At 46.4% G+C, this 20,454-nt stretch overlaps 1 protein-coding gene across 2 annotated transcripts in view; it reads left to right on the top strand.

Annotated features, from left to right (window-relative positions):
* The first annotated feature begins 742 nt into the window (after positions 1 to 742).
* MAP3K9 (mitogen-activated protein kinase kinase kinase 9) overlaps positions 743 to 20,454 on the top strand; it is an 87,309-nt gene continuing 67,597 nt past the window's right edge. Inside the window, exons 1-2 of one of the 2 annotated variants that reach the window (XM_061429287.1) lie at positions 743 to 1,428; positions 10,509 to 10,922. In XM_061429287.1, coding sequence (XP_061285271.1) covers positions 1,029 to 1,428; positions 10,509 to 10,922 — 814 coding nt within the window. In that variant the 5' untranslated portion in view covers positions 743 to 1,028. The remainder of the gene's footprint in view (positions 1,429 to 10,508; positions 10,923 to 20,454) is intronic. The other variant, XM_061429288.1, reaches the window with a different exon arrangement.

The raw sequence follows: 20,454 nt of genomic DNA, 5'->3' as shown, positions 1-20,454 counted from the left end.
CCACCTGGTAGGGACTGGGGCAGAGGCATCTCCAAGAGAAGGGAGAATCCAAATGTAAGAAGGAGCTGGAGAAGAAAGAGCTCTCCCAGAGGGCGCTACCCAGCTCGCCTCTCCTCCGCTCACTCTCAAAAGCTCACTTTAAGATCAAGAACACAGGTGGTGCCCAATGGGATTCCCTACCCCTTCGCAGCAAACAAAGGGAGCGGTCTCCCTCAGCCTTTTTGGTCTGAATGAGGAGGGCTCGGCTCTACCTTTGCGGAACCACCCATTCCTTTCTCAGGCACCCAATGAAACCGCAGCCTCTTCCTTGAACACTCCCAGGAAACGGACAGGTAGCTCAGACCAATGGTTGGAGCTGCGACGGGCCAATGGGAGAGAGAAATGGGTCAACCTGGGGTTTGAGAATGAGCGAGCCCGCACAGGGCGGGGGACGGGGACAGGGGGGACCCGTGACGTATGAGCAGGGTGGATGGAGAGGGGCGGGGTGGATGGCTGGCGGGGGTCCGTGGCGGCCAATGGAAAGACCGGATAGCCCGGGGGGCGGGCCCGGGAGCAGAGAGGCCCCGCCCCCTCGGGTCCGCAGGGCTGGGGTGGAGCCAGGTCCGCGTCAGGTGGTCCAGGGCGTGAGGGCGGCGCAGGGGGCGGGGCGCAGCGCGGAGCAGGGAGCAGCGGCCGGCTGGCGGCGGCGGCGGCGGCAGCGGCGGGCGGCTGCTGGCACCAGCTGCGCGAGCAGGTTACCCGCGGCGGAGGTAGCCAGGCCGCCTCAGAGTGGCGATCGCGAAGGCTAGGGCTCCGGCCCGCCTCGCCCCGATGCTGCGGTGAGCACTCCAGCTCCGCGCACTTGTCGCCGCGCCCCGCCGGCCCCAGCCCCGAGCGATCCGGCGTTCCCCGCCCCGCCAACCCCGGCCCTACCTGAGGCCGCCGTCGGGGGAGGGGTGTCCCCCCAGCTCTGCGGAGCCGCATGAACAATAGGCGGCGGCGGCTCCTGCGGGCGGCGGCAGCCCCGCACCCTATGGATCGGCCGCTCCATGGAGCCCTCCAGAGCGCTTCTCGGCTGCCTGGCGAGCGCCGCCGCTGCCGCCCCGCCGGGGGAGGATGGAGCCGGGGCTGGGGCCGAGGAGGAGGAAGAAGAGGAGGAGGAGGCGGTGGCGGCCCCCCGGGAGCTGGGCTGCGGCGCGCCGCTGCCCTACTGGACGGCCGTGTTCGAGTACGAGGCGGCGGGCGAGGACGAGCTGACCCTGCGGCTGGGCGACGTGGTGGAGGTGCTGTCCAAGGACTCGCAGGTGTCCGGCGACGAAGGCTGGTGGACCGGGCAGCTGAATCAGCGAGTGGGCATCTTCCCGAGCAACTACGTGACCCCGCGCAGCGCCTTCTCCAGCCGCTGCCAGCCCGGCGGCGAGGACCCCAGTTGCTACCCGCCCATTCAGTGTAAGGCGAAGGCGGGCCCAGGAGCCCGGCGGGGGAGGGGGGCGGGGGATGATGGAGGCCTGGGGATGATTGCGGAGGGAGGGGAGACCTCCCTGAGGGTTAGGTTGGGGTGGGCAATGATTGACCTGGGTGTGTGTGTGTGTGCGCGCGCGCGCTCAGGCTGCACGGGCTTTGGTGGGTGCAGTGGGTAAGATAGACACGCCGCAGGCAGGCCTCGCCTGGAACCTCGGGCGCTTGGGCTTCTTCACCTTCACCTGACCACCTCAGCAGCAGCTCGATTCCACATCCTGAAGCCCCAACACCACCGCCCCCGCCCCCACCCCGCCCCGCAAATCTGGCAGGATTTTAGGCAAGCTGGTGGTTTCTGTAATAACCTTAGTCCTCAAATCGGGGACCTTCCCGACCTCTTCTATCGCCTGTCCTCGCCCCTTACTTTTGGTTTAAAGGAGATGGTGGTGTCTCCCTCAGGGCCGAGCTGGTTCACAAGTCCTGGAAGCCTCTGAAACACCTTTGAAATACCATGTTGATTTCTTCGATCCTAATCTTGTATCTCAAAAGTGGTACCTTTAGGAGTCTTATTGAATAATGTGCTAAGAAGGGTGTGTGTGTGAGAGAGAGAGAGAGAGTGGGTGGAGGGGCAGGTGATGAGTGGAGAAATGATAGAGAGGGTAAAGTATGTCATTCCCCCCAGAGAGATCAGGAGCACAGGGTAGAGTGGTTAAATCCCAGCCCCTTGACACCTAGACAATATATTTTCTCCTTTCTTCTCACCCTAGATCTTTGCCTATATTTGGTATTTGCCAAATCTCAGGGGAATGATACCCAGGGGTCCCTCCCAGGGCCTTTCTTCCAGTGTCCTGGTTTTCACCAATTTCCCAGGAGCCCCCTGTAACACACCCTGTAATGAATTTTTCTTTGTTTTTTTTCAAAGGAGTTAACTTGCTATTAGAATCCTTTAATCCGTGATGCTAGGTGGTTTTAGAAGAAAGATGTAAATATCTCCCGGTACAGTTTATACTATTTTGCATTTGAGGGTTTCCATAATTTCTTTCCTGTTAAAAAAGTATTGTTAGTACACATGTATCTTTATTTATTCCATGTTTTATGTACTTTTCCCCTTAGATTTAAAAAATCATTACCGAGGGATAACTTTAAATAGTTTAAAACTGTCACTTGTAACAGTTATTTCTCTGGTCCTATGACTTATTTTTACCCAAGCAATTGTATTTTATCTTAACCTGTTTATTAAATAACAGCCATTAGTATAAAAATCATAGCCTCTTTCCTTGTTTTGACTGTCAAATTGACATTCAAGTATATAGCTTCCTTTGTTTTCTCTCTGTTTTATTCAATTAAAAACTTCCTGCTTCTGCTATTTGATCTTTATAATACCTGGAGGTGACAAATTACATTGTTTCCAGTTGTTGCATCTTTTTGGCTCTAGTGCTGGAAAAGTGAAGGCTAAAGGTCCTAGCATATAATGTCCCAAATAGTGTTGAGGATGAACTTGGTCTCATACTGGAAGAGATGTTGGTCTGGCATGTTAGAGAGTAGTGTAGTTTAAACATGTCATATTTTGAGGTTCTTTGTGGGTGATGTTTGGTGATTTGTTTTTCGGAGACATCTGGTGTCAGAGTAGAAGAGCTCTGTGAGGTTCCTGAGCAGGAACTGAGTTTCTTTAGTAGCTTTAGTGCTCCCGCTGTCAGAGCAGTCAAGAGTGAACCTGACCGAGGCTGGAAGAACCCATGCACAGAAAGCCAGATAGGTCCACACTGCACCATGTTAGAAGCTCCTTCTCCGTTGGGTGCCCAGGACTTCACCTTTACGGTAACAAAAGTTACCTTGGATAGAATAGATTCCTATATCTAAAACTCAGATGATGAGAAATTAGGAAGCATCTTGTACTTACTGAAATAATTGACTTGAACAACATTGCATTTGAAGGTCTTGTTAAGTTATTTAGCCACACTGGGAGTTCTGATCTTGACTGGGCTTAATTCTTGATAATTCAGAAAATTTAGTTCTAATCAAAACCCAATAAGAGTGCCCAGCGAAAGAGAGATACTGTGTTAAATACCAGGGGATAAAGAAATGAGAAAGTGAGGAGGTACTTAAAAGTCACACATGAGGGAAACTGGTGATGTAAATATATAATTTCAGTGCAGTGCTTTGCTAAAAGAAGTTGCTGATCTGATCAAGTGTTTCTGGTCTGTATGCTGTGTCCATCGGTTCAGTTACTGTCACTCAGAAAATAAAGACAAAGAAAAAAGACAAAGTCTTGTCTCCAAAGACTTTGAATGAAATTGAGCCTTTGACAACTTTTTCCCAGTTAGTTTTTCGAACTTCCTCTTTGGGGCATGAATTTTGCTATTAGATTGTGAATAGAAGACACAAAAGTGTTAGTGACTCTGTAGTGTCTGACTCTTTGCGACCCCATGGACTCAAGTCAGCCAGGCTCCTCTCTATGCATGAAATTCTCCAGGCAAGAATACTGGAGTGGGTTGCCATGAATAATGTTCAGTTTTAGTTTCAAATGCTGCTTTTCAGAGTGAAACTTTTGTTGCAGACTTTAATCAAAACAGAAGAGGAGGAAATTGCTAAATCTTGTGACAAGGAAAACATATAGGAAGGATATTATAAATCATCCAACACTCATAGAGTGCTTTTATCTTCTCCAATGTAGGTATTAGAATTTAGCTCTCCATGGGGCTGACAAATATAAATACCCCAGGAGCATGCTCATCTTCTTTATTTTAGTGAAAGATGGAAAATGTACAGTTACATCATCTTTGGAGATCTATCACCGTAGGTATTGAGAAAAAGTTTCTCTTACAGGAGAGTTGTTTTTGTTTCCAAGCAGGGCATAAATTAAGGATATGATTGATTTACATTTCTTTTTCTTGTACTCACCAGAAATATAAGGGTATATTTTCAGATGTACTTAAGATTTTTAAATGAGTGATGTGTGTACTATTCATTTACCCCAAACTCATCAGAATGTGCCTGTATGTTTAGTTTCTAAGGATACATTTGAGAGACTCCAAGACTGAAAGAAATAAGGATTTTTTCCTGATATTCCTGGAAATATTCTTCCACAGAAACCGAAATATGTGCTGCATGAGACTTGACCTGATTCTTACTTAAAACCAGGTCTTGATAGGAGCAGGGAAGGGAAGGAGTCCCACATGTTCTCAGCTGCAGTGATAGTCTAGTTTCGATCCACAAGGACTTCCTAACAGGGAAGAGAAAGGAGAGGACCCTCCCCACATCCCCCACTATTCTGTCTTCTGTCTGCTTGTAAGTTCTCTTCTATGCTTTTCTTGAAGGCTGGTCAAAATATTTCCTTGACTAAATAGCAAGAACATGAGAGTTTATGTTCTACACACAGAGAGAGAGAGATCATGGCTTTGCCTTCCCCACAGAGGTTTTCTGTCTTCTGTGGAATGCCATCAGAGGAGCTGTCCTTTCAGCACCCTCGTTCAGAATCACATCTTTTAAGTCCTCATGTTCCAAATAGGAAAAGGACTACGTCAAGGCTGTATATTGTCACCTTGCTTATTTAACTTATATGCAGAGTACATCATGAGAAACGCTGGGCTGGAAGAAGCACAAGCTGGAATCAAGATTGCCGGGAGAAATATCAATAACCTCAGATATGCAGATGACACCACCCTTATGGCAGAAAGTGAAGAGGAACTCAAAAGCCTCTTGATGAAAGTGAAAGAGGAGAGTGAAAAAGTTGGCTTAAAGCTCAACATTCAGAAAACGAAGATCATGGCATCTGGTCCCATCCCTTCATGGGAAATAGATGGGGAAACAGTGGAAACAGTGTCAGACTTTATTTTGGGGGGCTCCAAAATCACTGCAGATGGTGACTGCAGCCATGAAATTAAAAGACGCTTACTCCTTGGAAGAAAAGTTATGACCAACCTAGATAGCATATTCAAAAGCAGACACATTACTTTGCTAACATAGGTCCGTCTAGTCAAGGCTATGGTTTTTCCAGTGGTCATGTATGGATGTGAGAGTTGGACTGTGAAGAAGGCTGGGCATCAAAGAATTGATGCTTTTGAACTGTGGTGTTGGAGAAGACTCTTGAGAGTCCCTTGGACTGCACGGAGATCCAACCAGTTCATTCTGAAGGAGATCAGCCCTGGGATGTCTTTGGAGGGAATGATGCTAAAGCTGAAACTCCAGTACTTCGGCCACCTCATGCAAAGAGTTGACTCATTGGAAAAGACTCTGATGCTGGGAGGGATTGGAGGCAGGAGGAGAAGGGGTCAACAGAGGATGAGATGGCTGGATGGCATCACTGACTCGATGGATGTGAGTTTGAGTGAACTCCGGGAGTTGGTGATGGACAGGAAGGCCTGGTGTGCTGCGATTCAGAGGGTCGCAAAGAGTCGGACATGACAGAGTGAGTGAACTGAACTGAACTGATGTTTAAATAAGAGGCTTCCCTGGTGTCTTAGTGGTGAAGAATCTGCCTGCCAATGCAGGATCCATGGGTTCATTCCCTGGGTTGGGAAGATCCTCTGGAGAAGGAAATGGCAACCCACTCCAGTATTCTTGCCTGGGAAATCCCTTGGACAGAGGAACCTGGTGGGCTATAGTCCATGGGGTTGAAAAGAGTTGAACGTGACTTAGTGACTAAATAACGATGATAAGTGTTTAAATAAATGTTTAACACCTCCTGTGTGTTCACAACTATGCTTCAGACCAGAGGAAAGAAGAGGGTGGATACACAAGAAAATACAACACTTAATTTCCTTAAGGAGAATTCAGATATCTGAGGAAAAAGATATGTAAATATGCATTTATTAAACAGGCACCTATCTTTTCATCCATGAAAAAAAATCTGGTAGGAAAAAATATGAGTGCTCCCTCCATGACCCCTTAAGGGATTCCTAACATAACTTACATTTTTCTCCAGGAAGGTTCTAATCTCTTTTTGACGTAGGCATATTTTTTCTTGTTCATGTAATAGATAAGATAAGAATTAGTAATCAGTCAAGATTCGTATTAGGACCTAAAAACACTCAAGCTACTTTAAACAGAAAACAATTTAGTAGAAGAAATTGGGTGCTTGTAGATTTGTTGGAAGGGCAGGGAGAAGGAAGAGGCTCTTGGCTAGAACTATGGGACCAACTCGCAGTCCATTGCAGACCTGGCCCACCAGACAAGCTGCTTCTCTGAGAAGGTACAGAATCAGGAGTTACCATTGAAGTTGACTTCTCCAATACCCTGTTGTAGTTGCTGTCTGGAGATTAGGTGACTACTTGGCTTTGCAACATTCCTTCAACATCTGCAAAACTAGTAAGCTACCCCCATGAACTATAACCCACCAGGCTCCTCTGTCCATGGGATTCTCCTGGCAAGAATACTGGAGTAGGGTGCCTTTTCCTTCTCCAGGGGATCTTCCTGGCCCAGGGATTGAACCCACATCTCTTAATCTCCTGCATTGGCAGAAAGATTCTTTACTACTAGCGCCACTTGGGAAGCCTAATAATTGGACACTGATTTGATATTATAGAAAACCCACTTCTCCACAGCCATGCTTACCAGGAGAAGCAGCAAGGAGATGGTCTCCATATCACTTCTGCCTTCTGAATCTTACGCATCTCATTGGCTGAACCAGCACTCTGTCAAGAAGTCTGGGAAATATAGTTTTTAAACTTTTCAGCTTCTGTAGTACTGAAAGGTATACTGGAGGATTGTAGAATGGATGTAGATTATTAGTCTGCAGAACACACCATTTATTTTTCAAGAAGGGTACTAGATAAGGTGATGATCTTTTGTTGTTGCTGTCATTTATTTACTTTTGTTCTCATAAAACTTTTAAATTTATTTTTTAATTGGAGGAAAATTGCTTTACAATGTTGTGTTGGTCACTGAGGTGATAATCCTGAACAATTGGAACTTTGAGGGTGCAAATGGGCCACATATTTTGTATACTTAAAGGCAGTCCGACTAACTTCCTAAGAGTTTTCTTTGTGCAGACTGCCAGGTAAATTACAAAATATAAATGAACATTAGCCCTAGATAGGATGGAAATGCTATAACTGAGCAGGAACCTAGTTCTGAACACCACCAGCATCTGAATGGAGAATAGAGACATTGTGGAGCTGGCTGAGAAGAGAAAAGAACAGTCTTTTTAATGGCTGAGTAATACTCCATTGTGTATATGTACCACAGCTTTCTTATCCATTCATCTGCTGATGGACATCTAGGTTGCTTCCATGTCCAGGCTATTATAAACAGTGCTGTGATGAACACTGGGGTACACGTGTCTCTTTCCCTTCTGGTTTCCTCAGTGTGTATGCCCAGCAGTGGGATTGCTGGATCATAAGGCAGTTCTATTTCCAGTTTTTTAAGGAATCTCCACACTGTTCTCATCAGTTCTAATGAGGTGGATGAAACTGGAGCCTATTATACAGAGTGAAGTAAGCCAGAAGGAAAAACATAAATACAGTATACTAACGCATATATATGGAATTTAGAAAGATGGTAACGATAACCCAGTGTACGAGACAGCAAAAGAGACACTGATGTATAGAACAGTCTTATGGACTCTGTGGGAGAGGGAGAGGGTGGGAAGATTTGGGAGAATGACATTGAAACATGTAAAATATCATGTAAGAAACGAGTTGCCAGTCCAGGTTCGATGCACGATACTGGATGCTTGGGGCTAGTGCACTGGGACGACCCAGAGGGATGGTATGGGGAGGGAGGAGGGAGGAGGGTTCAGGATGGGGAACACATGTATACCTGTGGCAGATTCATTTTGATATTTGGCAAAACTAATACAATTATGTAAAGTTTAAAAAAAAAAAGGAACAGTCTGCAGTGGGCATCTCCTCTTTTGGTCTTGCCAAGAGTTCAGAAATATATGATCTTTGTGTTCAGTTTTTTCTTTTGTAGCAGTGTGACTATTCTCTGTATTTGTTTCAGGAGGTCCAGTTCCAGCTTTTCCCCAGATCTGAGTTTGATTTCTTTCATACTGAAGTAGATTCTCCCCATTTTGCTTTACTCTCTATTGGTCTCCAGCTGAATCAGCACGTAAAGGACAGTGGTGTGTCAGGCAGAGAGGATCAGCCCTCATGCATCTTGCAGTCTAGTAGGAAAATAGGCATTGAACAAGTAATTATAACTTTGTTGAGTCTTGCCAATAGAGACTGCTATGGGAGTGCTTGATGGAGGCCTGGCCTCGTTTAGTAGAGGGGTTAGGAAAAGTTCCTCTAGGAGATTATAGTTAAGCTGAGACTTGAGACCAGCTGGGTCAGCTAGGTGAGGACAAGGGAAGAGACTGAGAAGACAGAGAATAGGGTTTTCATGAGAGAAACATGAAATAGCACTTCACTTGTACAGCAACACCATATCTAACTCAAGATTCATAATCACTTGTGGTTATTATTCTCTATCCATGGAAGTTTTTCCAAACAGTCAAGTATGGTAGATTCAAACTCTGGATTTGGGATGGGAAATGAGAGGGTGGGGGTGTCACTGGGAACCTCAGGGCTGGAACTGTGGTGGGGGTAAGATGTTGCCTTGGAGACTCCTCTTTCTTGCACACTTTAATCACCAGGTCCTGGTAAAACCAAGTTTTGAAGATCTCCTGATTTTTCCCCTGATCTCCAGCCTTCACGGCCCCTGAGATTTGACTCTTGTGCTTATGTACCTGGATTACTGCAACGGTCTCCTTAGTGGTCCTCTTTGCTATTACGTTCCACATAGCTGCCAGAGCTGGTTTTCTTTCTAAGTCACAAGTCTGACCCCAGCAAGACTTTGAGCCTCATCTACCCTAATGCATATAATCCAGCTGCCCTGGACTCCTGAAATTCCTGATAGGCTATATACCTTCATGCACATGTTCTTTCCCTTCCCCCCGCCCCCGCCTTTTCTCTTTATTGAAGTAGAGTTGATTTACAATGCTGTGTTAATTTCTGCTGTATAGCGAAGTGATCCAGTTATGCATATACTTACTTTCTTCCTTATATTCTTTTCCGTTATGGTTTATCACAAGATGCTGAATGCAGTTCCCTTGTAGGAACAGCAGGACCTTGTTGTTTATCCATTCTATATATACTAGTTTGCATCTGCTAACCCCAGACTCCCACTCTGTCCCTCTTCAATACACTCACCCTCTTGGCAGCTCCAAGTCTGCTGTGTCTGTGAGTCTGTTACTGTTTCATAGATAAGTTCATTTGTTTCATAATTTAGATTCCACGTACATGTGATATTATACGGTGTTTGTCTTTCTCTGTCTGACTTCTTCCCTTCCTATGAAAATCTCTAGGTCCGCCCATGTTGTTGCAAATGGCACGATTTCATTCTTTCTTATGGCCGAGTAACATTCAATTGTGTGTGTGCATCACGTCTTCTTTATCCACTCATCTGTCAGTGGACGTCTAGGTTGTCTCCACCTCCTGTCTGCTGTGAATAAGTGCTTCGTGCCCTGTGTTCTGGCTCATGACCTTCCATCTGCCGGGACTGTCTTCTCCACCTTGGTCTTCATTTCCTGATGATAGCCCTTCCTCTCATTCTTTGGGCCCGTTTCAGATGTTTCCTTCCTTGAGAATCCTTTTCCCACCCACCCTCTTAACCCCTGTCCTGTGGTGGGAGTGAGTGATTTCCCTCATCTTCGGATCATACCACCACCGAAGCTCTTTTACACCACACTTTGGCTGTTGTCTGTCTGCCTTGGCACTGTATTACATGCTTCTTGCTACCTGGTATATACACAGTAAAATGTGAACAAGCCACACAAGGACTGATCTCCCCCAGTTTTTCTTTTAGTTAAAATGGTTGCTCTCAGTACAGTATTCTTCATGAAGTTCCAAGTAGAAGTTATTTCGTGAATACTTATTGAATACCTACTATGTGCCAGTCACTAAAGATAACGCGCTGGCCACAGAAAAAAATGTTACCCACTTTTCCTGTCCTTGGGGAGTTTATTGTGGGGAGACTGAAAAGCCAAGTGAACAGACAGCTTGTTGTGTTTACCCAGCTAGGTAAATGGGTGATTAAATGGTGTTTTTCAAATGTTTTTGACTTGCTCCTTTTTTCCTGTTCTTTCTCAGTGTTAGAGATTGATTTTGCGGAGCTGACCTTGGAAGAGATTATCGGCATCGGGGGCTTTGGGAAGGTCTATCGTGCTTTCTGGATAGGGGATGAGGTTGCTGTGAAAGCAGCTCGCCATGATCCCGACGAGGACATCAGCCAGACCATAGAGAACGTCCGCCAGGAGGCCAAGCTCTTTGCCATGCTGAAGCACCCCAACATCATTGCCCTTCGGGGGGTGTGTCTGAAGGAACCCAACCTCTGCTTGGTCATGGAGTTTGCTCGTGGAGGGCCTTTGAATAGAGTGTTATCTGGGAAAAGGATTCCCCCAGACATCCTGGTGAACTGGGCCGTGCAGATTGCCAGAGGGATGAACTACTTACATGATGAGGCGATTGTCCCCATCATCCACCGTGACCTTAAATCCAGCAACAGTGAGTACAGAGAGGTGGGGCTGGAGGGCTTGAGATCACTTTCAGACCCGGTCATAGCTTGGGTTGAAGTGGATGTCTCAGGAATCTTAGTGGGCAGTGAAATGCCCTGCTTAAAGCCAGTCCATCCTTTGGGAATTCTCTGGCAGTTCAGTGGTTAGGGCTCCGTGCTTCCACTGTAGAGGGCATGGTTGGGGAACCAAGATCTTGTATGCCACATGGCACAGCCAAAAAGAGAAAGAAAAAGGAAAAAAAAAATTACCAAAAAAAAGAGAAGAAAAATACCAAAAAAAGAAAAAACCCAATTAGCAGGCATGTTTGGCAGTGTGTGACTCTGTGATGTGCTGTTCAAACAAAACACTTAGATGCGTTTTTCCATTTTGAGGGAAGGGTGGGTGCTTCTGAACACAAAAGGAGTTTTCCTCCTCCGTGAAACAATAGATAAAGCAAACCAATACCATCTGTTTGCATTTCTGTCTGAACTATCCAACCTGAGTTCCCACCAGAGAAGGGGTATAAGAGAGAGGAGGCGTGTCGTTGAAGCCATGAGGCCCGTTCAGGTAACCGTGTCAGCTTGGGGAACACGACCTCACTGGTAGACCTACAGCTCTCCTGAGAGCCTCAAGGTGGTATTAATTAATAGTCATAACTACATAGTGTTTAATAGCAGGGAACTGAGAAGTAACTGTTTATTAAACATCTAGAACCCATAAACCAGATTGTAAAGCAAGTGTTAGACATAATTAAATGGTGGGTTGGTATAAACTTCAGTCTCTTTCCTTAGCTGAATCAGCAGGCCTTGGGAGTATGCTTCTTTTGTGTGGTAATTTGGACTTTCCCTGGCCTAAAGTGCATGGTAGAGAGGATACAATTTGCTAAGTGGTATATGCCTAAAGTCACTTTGAGCAGCCTGTCCAGAGAGGAGGGCGTTAGGAGTTTGGGGTCCCAGAAATTTCACGCTCTGTGTCCTTCAGCTTTGAGCCCAGAAATCCTTTAGACCTTGTTTTCCTCCTGGTTGTTCCACATGTGGCTTATTTTTGTCTTGATGCTATTGTGAATCTGTTAACTTTAAAAAATACATTTTAAATAACATAGGTAGTAAGTGCTTTTGTTCTAAAAATTAGGAAGTGTAGATAAACAGAAAGAAGGATCACCCATAATGTTTTCCTTCTGGAAGTGTATATATTGCATTTGGCATATTTTCCCAGACATTTACAAAGCATATATGGCCCATATATACAGAAATATACTTTCCAACTTACTTTAAAATAGCATTTGTTACCCTTACCTCATCTACATGCATCCTCTTCCCCTTTAATAAGAGCAAATTTCCTCCTGGTGAGTATGGAGCATTAGATATGTATTTTGGATATAATGCATGTGAAGGATTTCAGTTCCATGAAATAAATCTGGTTTCTCTTTTCCTTCTGCCATTATTCTCTCTCTTTATTATATGATTATTCTCATCCTTCCTGCACAATTCTGTTCTTTAAATGTGTGTGTGTGTGTGTGTGCTTAGTCGGTCTGACTCCTTGCAACCCCATGGACTATAGGCTCCTCTGGCCATGGGGATTCTCCAGGCAAGAATCCTGGAGTGGGTTGCCATGCCCTCCTCCAGGGGTTCTTCCCAACCCAGGGATTGAACCCAGGTCTCCCACATTGCAGATGGATTCTTTACCATCTGAGCCACCAGGAAAGCCCTTTAAATGTATAAAATAAGTTAAAACTTCTGCTGACTTCCTTTTTAAGAAAAAAAATTTTTTTTCTACCTAGAGATTGCTTTGGATGATGGAGTGAGAATAAGCTCATGTGTTGGTAGAAAATGGGATATAGAAGCTGAATTGTTAAAAAATGCATTCTTATATCCTTATCATGCTGGGTGAGCTAGGCATTGTGCACTCATCTTACATAATTGAGCCCATTTACAAACTTGGGCCAGGGTGATTGTAAAAGTTAATAATTTCCTCTATGAAGTTTTACATCTGGGTATAATTTCAAGCTGCAGATACGAGGTTTTACATTTTCTGATTTATGCTTGGAAGTCTAAACTCTTATGAAGGGAAAGCTATCTTGCTAAGGAGGTGCAGGGGACCTGAGTGTCATTCTGTCTCCTTGGAGACAAAAGCCTGGTCCTTTGTCCTAATGTGGGTCTTAGGATTCCCGAGGGGGACCTTCAGGTACAGTGTATGGTGGCAGGGCATACTATTTTAAAGGACCTCACCCAGCAAGACCGCTGATGCCCTGAAATGTTCATAGTCCACTGGGCTGCTGGTTGGTGCTGATGTTGATGCTTGCTGTAAATCTCACATGTGAGTTGGGGGTAGCTCCTTGGGTGGCTGTTTGTCTGTGATTGAATTTATCCAACATGAGCCCTCATGACACTGTTGTTCTTATTCCATCGCCGTGTATACACGACTTGAAAATCATTTTAGAAATGTTACGTCACTTCTTTGCCTCCAGTTTGAGTTGTAACTTCTTTGAGTTTTGCAGATTTGGGGATACTGGCCTGTTCCTCTTGGTTTTTATTAGGAGCTCCAGAGAGTCGCATTTTGTTCATAGTCATGTGAGGGCAGAATTCTGTGAATTATATGTGTTAGTTGACTTTGAACCCCCAGAGAAAAGAGTAAGGTACACATGGGGGCTGTCTTGTGGAAAAAACAAAGTAGCTTGTGATAAAATCTAACTGTTACAAAAAGTTCAGTAAAAAAGTGATATATTAAAAGGCTGATTATCAGGCTGATAATATATCCTGATTATCCGTTTAAAAAAGTCATGTGCTATTTATGACATATGTGTAGCATAGAACATCTTAGGTTGTTCGTGTATCATCTGAAGTAAGTTTTGGTTTAATGCCCATAACTTGAAAAAACAAAACAAAGTAACAGTGGCTAAAACAAGGTGTACATTCATGTTTGAAAGGAAGGCCAGGGGTGTTTAAAGCATCTCCACCTCTCTTTACTGCATCTCAGGGTTGCCTTAGGATCCAAGATGACTTCTGAAATGCCAATTATTTGGTCTGAGTCACAGGCCTGAAGGAGCAGGAAAAGCAGAAGCACAGAGGAAGCTGCTCCTGTGGCTGAGTCGTCTCCCTTTAGCTTCCTAGAAATCCAGCACAACACATCTGCCTGTATTCAGTGGCTAGAATGGAGTCCCGTAGGCATGGCTAGCACAGGGGCCACTGGGCAGTGGAGGGTTTTATTCTGGGTTGGCATGGATCCTGGCCAATAATCAGGGTCTGTTACCAAGGAAGAGAGAGAACATGGATGGTGGGGAAACAGCTGGCAGTCTTACCATGAAGTCTGGGAACATGCATTGGGAAGAAGTGTTATCTTAGATATTGATTAGATATTTACCATTATACAGCCAATAAAGCAGGGTTAGCCAGGTGCTGGGACGTGTGGCTCAGACTCCTGATTTAAGGGGTGGTTTCTACTACTCTACTGCAGTGCATCATTAACTTCAACATCTCTTCTTGAAACTACTCACTGAAGTCCTGGCTATAAAAGTGGATTTATGTGTCTCTGCTCCTCACACTGGGGAAAGCCAGCCACTTGATTGTTAGCAAAGACGTTAGTGAAAGATGGTCTTTTAGTGGAAAGATTGTCCTTTTGGGGGTAGGTAAGTGGAGTTCAGGGTTTTGGCTTAAGGGCATTTGGCAAAATAACAGTTTAATAGGGGCTATTAAAAATAAAATTAGTATAAAAATGAGGTGATGGAAAATGAAAAGCCTTGCTCAAAGTGAAGGTAGTGGTATTACTTTTGTTATTAACGTCTTTCCTCCCATTAAAAAACATGGAAGAGCATAGAGCTAAACGCAGTGTTTTTCCTTTTTTTTTGGCATTTTTGCATATTTCTTTTTACCCCTAAATCTTAACTGTGTGTATGTGCTAAGTCACTTCAGTTGTGTGTGACTGTGATCCTGTGGACTGTAGCCTGCCAGGCTCTTCTGTGCTTGGGATTCTCCAGGCAAGAATACTGGAGTGGGTTGTCATGCCCTCCTTCAGGAGACCTTCCTGACCCAAGGATCAAACCCACGTCTCTTACATTGATCCATGTCTCTTTCATTGGCAGGTGGGTTCTTTACTGCTAGAGCAACCTGGGAAGCCCCAAATCTTACACAGGAAATCCTAATAAGTACATTGCTTGTAGCCTGCTTTCTCTCCCCACTGCCAACTTGCTATATTGTGACCACTTTCTTATTAAATAAATATTCTTCTACCACAAGATATTTAAAGGTTTTACAGTTTTCCACTACACTATTTTGGCTTCCCAGGTGGCTCAGTGTAAAGAATCTGCCTGCCAAGCAGGAGACACGGGTTTGATCCATGGGCCAGAAAGATTCCCTGGAGAAGGAAATGGTAACCCCACTCCAATATTCTTGCCTGGGAAATCCCATGGACAGAAGAGCCTGGCTGGCTACAGTCCATGGGGTCACAAAAGAGTTGGACACAACTTAGCAATTAAACAGCAACAACATCTACAGTATTTAGATATAGTATATTAACTAAACCAAACCCGTATATAATCATCATCATCACCAAACCTCTAAATAATAATAACAACAAGCAACTACTGCTTATTGAGTGTTCTCTTTTGGTCAGGCCCTATCTAAGCATTTTATGTGGGTTCCCATCTAATTTTCACAGCAACCCTGCAGAGTGAAGACTGTGCATGTCTTTATTTTACAAATAGGAAGCAGAGACTCAAAACAGGCAGCTGTTTCTCTGGGCTCTCGCTGGTGGTCCGGAGACCAGGTCTGACTCCTCATGGCTGCACCATTCCCTGCACTCTGCTCAGGGTTAGCTGGGGTGTCTCACTGCTCCACTACTTACTTCATGTAGTGCTTTTGTTTTATATAATTAGGAGTAATGTTACTGTGTTTACTGGGTCTTAGTGTCCACATGTCATTAACTCATGAGAACTCATTGTTAATTTCACAGCTGAAAGAGCAGAGGTGAGCGATGAACTGGATTTGGTTCGGGACTAGCCACGCCTTTTCAAATGTCAGCTTGAACTCAGCTAGCCTTCCTCTTTTCAGATGTCAACTTCTCACGGGTCTTTGCTGTCCTATCTCCCTCTTCTTCCTCTGCAGGTGTTTCCCCTTTAGCCAGGCCAGTTTCGTCTTTCCCTTGGAACCTGCTGTGTATTACTTCCCACCCATGGGGCCCTCATCACACTTACTGTTGCTGTGGGATGAAGCTTGCTTTCAGAGGTACTCTCACCTCATCTCTCTGCCTGGCCAAACCCCACTCATTTTCCTGTACTCAAGTCACACCTGGCCACTTCCTGCTAGCCCGTCTCTGGAGTCAGTGCTAAGCAGGAGGCTCTTTCTAAGGTTACCCAGCAGGTATACGAGGCATGTCCTAAAGTATTGTGTTCAGTGGATGGATTCCATTTTCTGTGGGTACAGAGACACATTCTGCAAGTCAAAATAAATACATAAGTAAATAAAGCAGAAATGAAGCAAAGAACCATCCTGGTGAGTGGGACTCAGCGGGCGAGGCTGGGAGGTCTGAGCTGCAAGCCATGTGCACCTCTCAGTTCTTCAACTTTGCCTGGAAGCTTTGCTTTCCCGCTTTCACCTGAACATGACCATCTCCTGTGCAGAGATGGCTCTCGTTGGTGTGTCATTTTGAGCACTTGGTGTTGGGGCTATAATTGACACAGCCCTGCCCTCAAGGAGTTCCCTGTGGGGTCACAGAGAAGGACCTAAAACCAGCCCAGTGCAAGCACGGGCCCCCAGGAGGTGATGGTGCCTGAACACTCCCCATGGATTCTCTCGCCTCAGCCCTTTCCTGAAGTTGGAGGGGCTCAGGTCCCCTTCTTAGGATTCGCAAAGGGCGCTGCCCTCTTCGTGGAACATTTGCCCTCATTCTGCCCAGCTTGCTGGGGGAGGCTGCCCACCTGTTTTTCCTCTGGCAACCCTGGGTTCTGCTCTGTAACTTACTCAGGTGCAGGGAGAAGCCAGGCCCTGGAGAGCATGTAGGTACCTGCAGAGCCTGTGCTGGCATGGTCAGAGGATTGTGTTGTATGGACGATCTTGGTAGGTGTCCCTGGACTATGACTGAGCCCTGAGCTTAGGGAGAACACCATGGTAAGGGTTGGGTTCAGGGCAGGAAAGGATTTGGATAAAGGATGGAAATTGTGAATTTCCACACCATTCTTCTGTCCCTTCCCTGCTATTTCTGTTTCCTCTGATTCGAGCCTTGGTTACCTTGAAAGTCAGGGAAATTGTTCTGTCTTCTCTTCCCCACACCCCCCACCCCAAACCTGGTAACAGCTAAGTAGCCATCTCCCCTTTCTGTGGGTGGCCTGTGGGACTGTCATTGCTCAGGGTCACGGTTTGTGCTTTGGGATCTCGGAGGAGACAGGAGTCTGTCTGTGTCTCCTTCCCCGCCGTGGCTCTTGGACAGTTTTCCGTTCCTGACTTGGTGCTTTCCCCCATTCCCAGGAGGTAGCTCGGGATCACTTATGGATGGGAAACTGGGACACAGTGGAGACAGTGGTCTGGTTGAGGCAAAAGGAAAAGAGAGCTTCTTCCCAGGTCACCCATCTCTTTACCTAAAAGTCCCTGTCAGGACCCCCATCAGCTTCCTGCTCAACCACACTTGCTCCTCTTATTAAGGAAGGATCTATGCAGAATGTGTGTAGGTTTGGAAGGAAGAGGGTTACAGCTCATACTAATTTTGGGAGAAGAGGGTTACAGCTTATACTCATCTGAGGCTCAGAGCAGGTTATGGCGAAAGGAGAGCTTCTTAGTTGGGCGTCTGGGTAAGAAGAGGATGGGGCAGTGGAAGGAGCACTGACCCGGTGCCCCCTGGGCAGACGGGCTGGGTGGTCCCAGGCACATCTCATCATCTCTCTGGGCCTCAGATTCCTCACCTGTGAAATGAGAGGTTTGGATGAGATGGTCTCTGAGATCCCTCCCTCCCGGGGCTGACATTACACGATCCAGTGTGAATGTGTGTGTGTCGGGGGTGGATGATGACCCCGCGCTCTGTCTAAATCTGTGTCACGCTACAGGGCGCCCAGGCTCCCTGCTTCCTGGGCTCATTGCGGGGGCCAGAGCTCCCGATGGGGAGTCTTCACCAAGCGGTTCAGTGGGGAAACAGCTGACTGGAGCCCACAGGTTCTCCCTTCCCCCTTTGCTGCTCGGAGCATGACAGATGGCCTTGCTGAGACAAGATGCTCCGGCCACGTGAATCATGCCAGGGACCTAGAATATACCAAGGGCAGCCTTCCTCCTGGAAGCAGGACGCAGCTCATCACAGGCCACCTCTGTCCTTGGAGCTGAGTGAGGGGGCGTCCTGGCCTGTCAGAGCTCTGCGGCTGGTTTCCCACTCGGTCCTCTGAATCAACAACACAAGGCTTTTTCAGGCAGGGCTCCAGACCACTTGTTGTTTAATCACTAAGTTGTGTCTGACTCTTTGCGACCTCCATGGACTGTAGCCTGCCAGGCTCCTCTGTCCAAGGGGTTTCCCAGGCAAGGATACTGGATTGGGTTGTCATTTCTTTCTCCAGGGGATCTTCCCCACCCAGAGATCAAACCCATGTCTGCTGCATTAGCAGGGGCATTCTGTACCACTGAGCCATGAGGGAAGCCCTCCAGTCCACTTAGGCACTTTTAATCTTGTGCCTCTGTGCCCAGCACCAACAGAAGTGAGGGAGACTGCTTGTGCAGCACACGAAAAGTGGCCGTGAGACACAGAAATGAGAAGTGTTAAGGCTGTGGATCTACTTCGCCTTCTTTCCTAACTTTCCCAGGAGTTTTGCTCTCTGTGGGAAACTCAAAGATTTTGAGAAGTAAGCATTTCCCCCTTAAGCTTGACACTGGGAGCCATGTGGTCTCACGGAAGGAACACTGCTTGGGAGTCAGAGAGACTCGGATTTAGGCTACTTCTTGTGCCCCTGACATTGGGTGTGTCTCTTGGAGCTCCAGGATTCTCATCTGTAACACGTGGACACGACAAAAGAGAGCAGTGTGGTTTTAAGACAGCCTGAAATGATGTGCGCCAAGTATCACCTGGGCTCCCCAGGTGGTGCTAGTGGTAAAGAACCCGCCTGCCAATGCAAAAGACATAAGAAACGCACCAGTTTGATCTCTGGGTCAGGAAGATCCCCTGGAGGAGGGCATGGCAACCCACTCCAGTATTCCTGCCTGGAGAATTCCATGGACAGAGGAACCTGGCGGGCTACAGTCCATGGGGTTGCAGTGAGTCGGACACGACCGAAGAAACTTACCATGAAGGTATCACCTGCAACCACATTCAGTGAAGGGCTGCCCCTTTCCCCGCTCTTTCTATCTCTTGTTATTTTAGGTATACACAGGCTCTAGTTGGGTTTCCCTTTTTAAAGTAGTATGGGGATTTAGGCAGCCAGAAAGCCCTACTTTCTGCCAAGTCAGCCAGGGGTAGTTTTATCCCTCTCACGAAAAAGAAAGTGAAGTCACTCAGTCGTGTCCGACTCTTTGCGAGTCCATGGACTGTAGCCTACCAGGCTCCTCTGTCCTTGGGATTTTCCAGGCAAGAATACTGGAGTGGGTTGCCATTTCCTTCTCCACCAAAACGGGCAGATTTGTTTCAGCTGAAGCCACGGAAGGCATCGACCCCCAGCCGCTCCTTCCTGCTGTGTGCGGGCCTCTTGCTATCTCGACCCAGCCTTAACTCCGAGCACTTGGCCCCCTGAGAACACCGCCTTGTCTTGTTATGGCCTTTGGCCTGATTGAATGGGACAGCTGGCCAGTTTTATGGCTCTGCTGGCCTCTCAGCTGACAATTAAAATGCTTTTGCCCCAGGAGGAAGGCAATATATTTCTCTTGCTCTTTCGTCTGCTGCCAAGGTCAAAGGGAATGCCCTTTCTTGCATCCCCGTCCCGACTTACCCAAATCAATGTAGCATTTTTGTGGCATGGTTTCTTTTGAGACCCTGGAATATTCAGAGTGGGTGAGAGATTTTATTTTAAGTGTTATTGTCTTCTTTTGGAAGGAGAATGGAGTATGATTTCCTCTTTTCCTTCTTGGTATTACAGCTTTATTTCCAAATCTGGTTGTGCCCAGCACTTAAAAGTTCCTCAAGAAATGTTTGTGGTTTTGATCATCACAAATTCCAGCCTTGTGCCTTTTCCCGTGCATGAATCCCCTTGCCCCCAGATACCTTCTCCAGAAAACACTCAAGCTCTCCTCCTTTAGAGCCCACACTTGAGAGATGAACCCCCTTTTCCACTTCAAATGAGCCCACGTGAGCTCTGGGTGACACTGGTTTTGAATCCTCGCTCTGATGCTAGCTGGGACCTTCGGAAAAGGATGTACTCTCTTGGTTTCTGCAAATGTAAAATGGGAATAATTGTAATCCCACTTCCCTCATTTTACTGGGTAGAAGTGAGGATTAAATAAAATCGTGTAGGTGTAGCTCTTAGCAGTGCCCAACACACAGTAAGTGGCGCATACATCTATTGTAATTCCAGCAGCTATATTCCCTCGGTATTTACATCCACAATTAGTGATCTTGTACTTTTGGGTATGATTTGTCTTATAGTT

The sequence above is a fragment of the Bos javanicus genome, chromosome 10, assembly GCF_032452875.1.
Source record: "Bos javanicus breed banteng chromosome 10, ARS-OSU_banteng_1.0, whole genome shotgun sequence".
Lineage (NCBI taxonomy): Eukaryota > Metazoa > Chordata > Mammalia > Artiodactyla > Bovidae > Bos > Bos javanicus.
Note: the sequence above shows the minus strand (reverse complement) of the source record. Positions and strands in the feature narration are given on the sequence as shown.